The 9340-nt window shown below is 39.3% G+C and overlaps 1 protein-coding gene across 3 annotated transcripts in view; it reads right to left on the bottom strand.

The window, feature by feature from the left end:
• Positions 1-9340, bottom strand: part of CYFIP1 (cytoplasmic FMR1 interacting protein 1) — a 169027-nt gene that overhangs the window by 76186 nt on the left and 83501 nt on the right. The window contains exons 12-16 of one of the 3 annotated variants that reach the window (XM_043994180.1): positions 9045-9167; positions 4890-5015; positions 2543-2709; positions 1514-1661; positions 292-439 (exon numbers count right to left, since the gene is read on the bottom strand). In XM_043994180.1, coding sequence (XP_043850115.1) covers positions 292-439; positions 1514-1661; positions 2543-2709; positions 4890-5015; positions 9045-9167 — 712 coding nt within the window. Of the gene's footprint in view, positions 1-291; positions 440-1513; positions 1662-2542; positions 2710-4889; positions 5016-9044; positions 9168-9340 lie in introns of those variants that run through there. The other 2 variants (XM_043994179.1, XM_043994182.1) reach the window with 2 other exon arrangements.

The following is a 9340-nucleotide window of genomic DNA, read 5'->3' as shown; positions in this document are numbered from 1 at the left end:
AGTTGAGCAAAACTGAGAAAAATCAAAGAAAGCGACTGCTCGGCTACAAATTGATAATCCCTGGGGTTCTCGGTTCTTCCTCCTAGGAAGAGGAAAAACCAAGCATCAATGCAGCTATCCCATGTCCATATCCCATGATTGGAGTTAATAAACCAGTGAGCCAAATACCATGTAGAGAAAATATTGGCTTTCTCATTTGGAAAGAATGCCTACTTCTTCACCTAGAAAGACAACTTGTAGCGGAACAGTTCACCTTATTGCCATAAACTTTAAAAAAAAGTAATGTCTTACCACCAAAGGTTAAAAGAGGTGGATAGATGTAGGACTCCCTCAGAAACTTGTTTACCACATGCAAAAGCTTTTCCATTCCCAAAGACTTGAGCTGCTTCAACAGCTCTGCAGAGTTCAAGGACTCTGCCATAGTGCGCACCATGTAGAGCTAAAAACCAACAGACAGGGGAAGGCGGGGAGAGAATCCGTTAATAAAACACACGTGGGTCAATTAGGAAATGGAAACAGACAAGAGGAGAAAATAGATTAGTCTGTTAGGTGTGGAAAGCAATGCAGTCAACATGCAGGTGTAAACTTAGCCACTTGAGAGGAAGTTTCTTCCTTTTGGGCAAGCCAAATCTAAGCTATCAAGTTCCCTTTTTAAAAAACAACAGCAACAAAACTTTGTAGAGGCTTTAACATTGCAGATAGTCAGCAAACTGTTTTGCTGACATCTTCCAAAAAGATTTTTTAGTATCACCGAAGATATTACAAACGACACCTAACAGAAGAGATCAGCCAGAAGTATTTAGCCCCAGGAAAGAAAAAATAAGACAAAACCACTGAATAAATCAGTTTGTGAAAGGCAACAACCACAGAAAGCTGCTGAAGCGTAAGGCTTAAACATATTAAAGAGAGGAGAACATTGGTGGTGGTTTAATAATAAGGCAACACAAAAAGCCACGAAAACTTACAATTTCAACTTTTGTTCTTTAGAGAGATTAACATTTTGCAGATTTCTATACATAAAACCATGACCACGTATTTTGAACAACAACAACAAAACTACATAAAAGCACAATATATGAACTATTTATAATCACACATACACATAGCTCGTCACCCAAGTTTTCAGGAAGGGAGGAGATTAAGTAGGTAAATGAGCTTCTGTATGCAATTAAAGGAATTTGGAAAACTTAAGTATTTTTTTTTAAATAAACTTGTTCTGGCATATGACTTCCAAATTTGGGTTTTGAAAAAAAGCATTTGGTATGGAATAGGAAACAGCATTGGGAAAAGTCATTGTAGGTGGGTAGGTCATTACATAACAAAATGACACACTGATTATTTTTATTCCGGGGATGAGGGAGAAAGAAACAGAGAAGAGGAATATTCCATTTTGATTTTCCTTTCAAAGCCTGTTTCATAACATGCTTCCACCTTTAGAATTACTGGCATAAAATACGTCCCCAGCTCTACTATAGGAAATAGACAATGGCACAGGGTGAAGAAAGAGGAATACCTGAGTACTGGACGGGCCCACTGCTCGTCTTGGCACCTTAATGTCAAAGCCAGTCTTGGGGTCTTTCTCTCCTCTTAAAGCAGGATCATTGAATGGCTCATGTCCTGCTTCCCAATCACACACTGTTTTCCTGATGGCCTGCAGAACACTGAGCATACCCACAATCCCAAAATAGGCGATCATCAAAATAGGACAAAGAAAAAACTTGACACATAAATCACTAAAGCTTTCTATTTATTTAAATAGTATTAGCTAATTAAGAAATGCTTTATACAGTTCACTCTCAATTAGCTCTAATTTTAAGGATGAGGGAAAGAGAGATGAAAGTGGTATGAAAGCCTCATTCTAACACTAAAGATCTTTCCTATATGGCTTTAAAATAAATGAATGAATGAATGTGTGCACACATGCATATTTTAGAAAGGAATAATCATATCCCCACCCAAAGGTTTACCCCTCTTAAGTATAGTTCGAAGATACTACTTAATATTGACTCAATAAATACTAATTTTTAATATTTATCAAGTCTTAATTGACACATACTGATTGTGTGACTATAGGCAGGTCACTTAACTTCCCAGGCTTCTGGATAACTCTTATAATACTTTAAGTTTCAGAAAAAGGACCAAAACCAACTTTGGTGGAGGTAATTTCCTCACCTGGAAGTTCTCTTTAATGAATGAAACCACAGCTGCAGTCCCTTATCCCTAAGTTAGATTCACTATATGTCTACCAGTCAGGAGGGAAAGGGTAGTGAATCAAACTGAGTAGCATGAGGAAGGAAACTGTGGCTAGATTTCCATTTGAGGAGGAGTTACACAATAAAAGCAACTGCTTTTCTACAAAAGAAGTGGTCACAATAAAATGGCAATTATACTTCATTAACCACTGTCTTAGATGCTATCCACTGAGAAGAATCAAGACAGGTCAGTCTGTCTATTTCCATAAAATAAAACTTCACCTCTGTCTACCCACCAAACAAACAAACAAATAACCCAAGTGGGGTTTTTAAATATTGCACGTATTAACCTCTGAATGACATTCTTCTTCTTCTTGATGGCCTGCCTCAAAGGCTCTCTGAGTGTAACCTGGGAGAAGTCCTGAAGGGCTGCATAAATGGTATGACGAATGGCGTGATTGAACACACTTTCCATCCTCCCCATTAGTACCTGCAAGCCTTTGATCATAGCAATCACCTGCAAAGAGAAACATTATTTTAAGCACTCGTCTGGATCAAGCCCAAGGGGAAAGGAAAATAAACACACCTCTGTAAAAGCACATGGCCCTCAGCATACCACAAAACGAGACAGAGATAACAGGGGTGGAAACAGATGTGAGTTGGGTAAAGGGCCAGGCAATCCCTTTCATCAGCAGAAAATATTTCTCTCTCTTTATTATATTTAAATACCTATTTGCTCTACAATGATTCTTGCTGACAGTGGATACACAGGACTGTCTGAATGTTTCACCTCTAACTTGAAATGTACAAATAACAGAAGGGGAGGAGTCTAGAACAAAGCTCTTTGGAACAACAGTAATCAATCAATCAACCAACATTAATTAAGCACCTACTGTGTGCCAGGCACTGTGCTAAGCACTGGGAATATAAAAAGAAGCAAAAGGCAGTTCCTGCCCTCAAAGAGCTTACCATCTCATGAGGGAGACAACATACAAACAAATATATACAAAACAAACTATATACAGGAGAAATAGGAAATCATTAACAGAAGGAAGGTACTGGAATTAAGAGGAGTTGGGGGGGCAGCTAGGTGGCGCAGTGGATAGAGCACCGGCCCTGGAGTCAGGAGTACCTGAGTTCAAATCCTGTCTCAGACACTTGACACTTACTAGCTGTGTGACCCTGGGCAAGTCACTTAACCCCCATTGCCTCACCAAAAAAAAAAAAAAAAAGAAAAGAAAAGAAATTAAAATAAAAAAAGAGGGGTTGGGGAAGGCTTCCTGTAGAAGGGGGAATTTTAGTTGGATCTTGAAGGAAGCCGGTTCTAGTATAGGAAGTAGAACACTCCAGGCATAAGTCACAGCAAGAGAAAATACTCAGAACCAAGAGATGGAGCGTGTTGTTCATAGATCAGCCAGGAAGCCAGTGTCACTGGATCAAATGTGTTGGGGAGTAAGGCACAAGCAGCCAGGAGGCCAGTGTCACTGGATCAAATGTGTTGGGGAGTAAGGCACAAGAAGACTGGAAAGGTAGGAGGGGGGCTCTGAATGATAAGAGAAAGTATTTTGGATTTGGTCTTGGAGGCAACAGGAAGACATTGGAATTTATTGCATAAGTGGGTGAGATGATTGGATCTGCACCTTAGGAGTTTATAAATGCTTCTTCCTAAATGTCCTTTTTCACTCCAAGCTTTCAAATAGAAAGTTTAGATGTCTAACTTTCACAAAGACCATCCTAGCTCAGTGCAGAGGCTCATCACCAAGGTAAATTTTCTTCAACCATAGCAACCCATGAACTATGTAGTAAGACACAGAGAAAAGAATACCCAGGCCAATGAAAATGGTGTTCTTGTTCAGTACTTTTTAGTCGACCCCATTTGGAGTTTTCTTGGCAGAGATACTGGTGTGGTTTGCCATTTCTTTCTCCAACTCATTTTACAGCTGAGGCAAACAGGATGAAGTGACTTGGCCAGGGTCACTCAGACAGCTGATACATGTCTGAGGCTGGATCTGAACTCGGGAAGTTGAGATTTCTTGTCTTTGGGCCTGGCACTGTGCCACTTAGTTGCCCTGGGAATGGATGAGATGTCCCTTCCAGCTCCATGTCCACAATCTACTGGGAGCCAGTGAACTTTGACCTGTGTGCCAGTTTGCCAGCTCCTCACGGTTCTTATCCCCTTTACAACTCTGAACAATTTTTGTTAATGTGGGTTATATCTATTTTATTATTACTATAAAAATAGTTTCTATTTACTGGAGCCCCTGAAAAGTTTTCATAGTCTCCCAGACCACACCAGGAGAACTGCTGACCTAGACCAAGAGGGAAGGATACAACTTAGGTGCTCCACAGGTATGTGGCTCTCTCCCTGAACTCTCTCCACATTCAAGGAGAACGGCATAGGAGCACTCGTCTACCTTTCTGAAAATGGCTGTTATCAGAGATTCAGAGCTAGTCAAGACCTCCAGGAATATCCAGTCCAATCCTTTTGTTTTCTTAGATGAGGAAACTACGGTTTAAGTGCCAGAGCAGGGATTTGAACTTGGGTTTTGTGACCAAAAACCCAGCAGTCCCTCCATCATCCCATGCTATAGACAGAGGAGGAAGAAGGAAAGGAGGCAACCTAAAAAAAGAATCTTCCAACTAAAAAAAAATTGAAGAAAGAAAAATCCCAACCAGAAGGAGGTATGACCCTCTCACCTCCACCAGAGCAAACTTCTCCTCACTGGTATAGTTATACCGCGTTGCTCGTTCGTATTCCTCTGCGTTGTCAGGGCAGTCCTTGTTGGAGTACTTGTCAGTGGGGTGCACAAGTTTCCATGAATACTGGTATTGATGAGAAAGTTGGAAAAGAGAAAGAAAGAACAATGCATGAGAAACAAATCCCCATTGTATGAAATGGTTTTTGTCTACTGCCAAATGCATATTTTTAGTTATTAAGTCATTTCCAAAGGTTTTATAAGGTTAATCGCATCATGGGATTTTCAACTGCCATGACTCAATATATCTGCTGCAAACTATGTAGTCCCATTTTGTTGTTGTTCAGTTGTTTCAGTTGTGTCCAACTCTTTGTGACTCCATTTAGGGTTATCTTGGCAAAGATACTGGAGTGGTTTGTGACTTGGCCAGGGTCACACAGCTAGTACCTGAGGCCAGATTTGGACTCAGGTCTTCCTGAATCCAGGCCCACTATCCCAGCTAGCAGCCCTGAGATTAAAGTAAAATATGTTCTTTATATTCTAAAAGGCAAGCCTACATATAAACACAGAAGCACACATGTGCATGTATAGGTACACAGAGTCCATTTCTAAGAAAATGCCAATGACCCGCTCAGTATGTGATGGTAAGTTCAAGATGTATTCATACATATATATGTATATTATAAATATCCACATGTAAATGTATATAGGCTTAAAAAGGAAGAATGAATTAAAAAATCTTTTATTATGTGCTTACTTAAATGTGCCATGTGCTATCATAAGCTGTGAGGATACAGATACAAACAAGTAAGACCTTTTCTCCACTCAAGGAGCTTACATTCTAATGAAGAAAGACAGCACATACAAGGGGACCCGTAAAGCTTCTTCACAACCTTTCTAAATAAGCACACATTTTAATGAACAATCATAGTCAAAGGGATAATAGAACAAAGTGCTCTGCAGATGCATGTACACCTTAAAAGCTCTATAGATAGGGGCAGCTAGGTGGCGCAGTGGATAAAACACAGGCCCTGAATTCAGGAGGACCTGAGTTCAAATTCTGCCTCAGACACTTGACACTTTCTACCTGTGTGACTTTGGGCAAGTCACTTAACCCCCATTGCCCTGCGGGCCCCCCTGCCCCCCAATCTTTTTATAAAAAAAAAAAAAAAAGCTCTATAAATGAGGTGGCTTTTGTGACTTGCAAATCTTCAGGTCTTTGTTACACATATTAGAAATTTCTTTAGTGGGGTTAAATTTCAATCCACTTGAATAGCTATTACCCAACATGGAATTATGTGAATATATTCATAGTGGAAAAATAAGCAACAGAAGTTTCCATGAAATGTTCTTGTGTCAGTAATGGATCACATTAAGGGTAGTCACAGAGATATTTTACATTTGTTACATAATTTATGAGAACTACATTAAAATTACCCTTGACCTTTAAAAAAGTCTTATCTGGGGGCAGCTAGGTAGTGCAGTGGATTGGCCCTGGATTCAGGAGGACCTGAGTTCAAATCTGGCCTCAGAAACTTGACACTTACTGTGTGACCCTGAGCAAGTCACTTAACCCTCACTGCCCCTCCCCCCAATAAAAGCCTTATCTGTTTTCCAGTTATTGTTTTGCTTCCCATAATATTATCTCTTACTACCCTATTTTTCTTTGCCATAAAATGATTTTGGAGAGAGCACTACAGTGTCTCTGACCTTATTCTGTCTAATCATACCCATGATCTGGATAAACACAGAGATGGCAAGGTTTTCAAATTTCTAAATTTCAAAAAGCTGAATGAAAAAAAGATCTGTACAAATTAGAACAATGGGATACATGTAAGACAATGATATTTGCTGATATTAAATTTGAAATCCTGCTCTTGATTTAAAAAAAAAAACAAAAATCAACCAACTGCACACATGCTAGAAAGGAAAGGGAGACATGGCTAGACAACAGTTTGGGTAAAAGAGACCTGGAAGTTCTAGTGGACTGCAAATTCCACATATCTGATATAGCAGTCAAAAAGTTAATGTGTTTTTATGCTGCAATAATGTAAATACAGTGTCTATATTTCCACCTCTCAATACAGTGAAGCACCAAGGTAAAAAAAACTGAACACATACCACCAGTACTAGCTGTTCCACTGGCCTGTTTTACTTAACCATCTTTCTATTACAAAGGAGGTAGAAGCATATTGGGAAATGAAAAGAAAACAAAAAAGAGTAGTATCCAGAACAGGGGAGGTAACGATGCTGTTATGCCCATACCCACAGTATCACGTTCAATTATGGGCACTGGAATTTAGGAAGAATAATCATAAAGGAACTCAAAACCATGTTATATAAAGAACTGGGGGAGAGAAATATACTTCAAAATGAAGGAGGGGGCAAAAGTTTATTATCTTTCCTCCTCTTGATAGAACATTATTTCTTTCAGTAGCACCACCATTCAATTCAATCGAAAAAACATGTATTAAGCACCAACTACATGGCGGGCACTAGACTTCCTCCAGTGTCCCATGTTTGAATAATCTTTCCTATTTTTCACTGTGTACATGCCTTAAGTTACTAGTCCTATTGATTTTGACCATCACAATATTTCTGGATGCTGTCCTCTCTTCCATATTCCTACTAAAACTCCGCTAGTAGAAAACCCTCATTATCACTTATCTAGACTGCTACAATAGCCTTGGAACAGGTCTTTCCATGTACATTTTTTTACCCTTTGAATCATCCTCTTGATTGGTGTCAGTGTCTACCCTTCACATGCATAGATCCGGTCATGTCATTATTCTGCTCAATAATCTTCAGTGGCTCCCCACTGCCTAACAAGTAAGATCTAGGATGCAAGGGTCTTTACAATCTGGTAACAATTTACCTCTTTATCTTTATCTCATACTATTTATTCACTATGAACTAATATGGACCATATGCACCATATCTACACTTCAGATTTTTTGATTCTCTATCTTTGTTCTTGCCGTATTAGAAAGCCTTTAGGGATTTCTGTCTATTCCCCTCCAAGTTGGTCATGATTTTTCATGTCTAGGGCGTTCCTTAACATTTTGCTCATGTCTCTTTTGCACTTAGAGATTATTTGTACTATAGTTATTTGGGTATATGTCATATCCTTTCACTTGGAATGTTACCTCTGCACAAAGCTTGGACCTTCCCTAAACTTTTTACCTCTAGAATTTGTACAGTGCTCTGTACATGGCAAGAGCTTAAACAAAGTTTACTGCTCTGAGTGGGATAAGATGAAATGGTTGCTTTCAATCCAAACATTCTACAATGCTATATAAGAAATTAGGCCAAAAACTTCCCTCTAGCTGATGAAAATGTTACAAATCTCTCTCTCTCTCTCTTTTTTTTTTTGGGGGGGGGGGGCAGGGCAATGAGGGTTAACTGCCCAGGGTCCCATAGCTAGTAAGTGTCAAGTGTCTGAGGCTGGATTTGAATTCAGGTCCTCCTGAATCCAGGGCCAGTGCTTTATCTACTACACCACCTAGCTGCCCCTACAAATATCTCTTAATGTAGCAAAGATAAAAAGAGAAGCATAGGGGGCAGCTAGGTGGCGCAGTGGATAGAGCACTGGCCCTGGAGTCAGGAGTACCTGAGTTCAAATTCGGCCTCAGACACTTAACACTTACTAGCTGTGTGACCCTAGGCAAGTCACTTAACCCCAATTGCCTCACTAAAAAAAAAAAAAAAAAAAAAAGAGAGAAGCATGAAGAGAAAAAAGTTCTAATTTGTAAAACCGTATAGTTTACACCATTTATAAACAACACAGTATATTTTCTCACAACAAAGGAACAAGATTGCTATAGAGAGACATTGAGTCCCATAGCCTAATTCACTGAAGAGATGCTTGCCACTTAAAAACTGCTGCATATCTGTGACAGACAAATAAAAGACAATAAAGAGATCATTTAAAAAATTAAAATTAGTTCTCACTAATATGGCCAAATTTTAAAGATATGAAAACAAAAGGTTTCCTGGTTTCTTCCTTCCTACTTTATCATGTATTCATTTTATCCAAGAGGCAGAAAATGAACACCTTCCCAAATTCAACTGAATTCATTATAAGTGACTGCATTCTTCTGCTCTTAACCTTCTTCAAGTTCAAAAACTCCCCTTTTTTGGAGGAGAAAGGACATACCACTTCCATGACATGCGCACTCCACTGAGACAGCAGCTGTAATCCTTGGAGAGAGAGATCAAAGAGTTTGCGATACTCGCCATCTGTTTTTTGAGCTTCCTGTCGTCCAGATCCAGTCACTACCTGAAAGACAGCAAATAAAAAACCCAAGTGTGAAGAAGAATGTGCAGTGGGCAGTGCTAATTAATTTCTAAAAATAAAGAGATTTTTAGGGACTTCTTCGTTTGAGGCATTAATGAAGGCCTCTGAAGGCCTTGAATATACGGGATCAAAAAAAACCAAACCCACAACAACGA

Source organism: Dromiciops gliroides, chromosome 3 (assembly GCF_019393635.1).
Source record: "Dromiciops gliroides isolate mDroGli1 chromosome 3, mDroGli1.pri, whole genome shotgun sequence".
Lineage (NCBI taxonomy): Eukaryota > Metazoa > Chordata > Mammalia > Microbiotheria > Microbiotheriidae > Dromiciops > Dromiciops gliroides.
The sequence above is the reverse complement of the archived record's forward strand: the minus strand, read 5'-3'. Positions and strand labels throughout refer to the sequence as shown.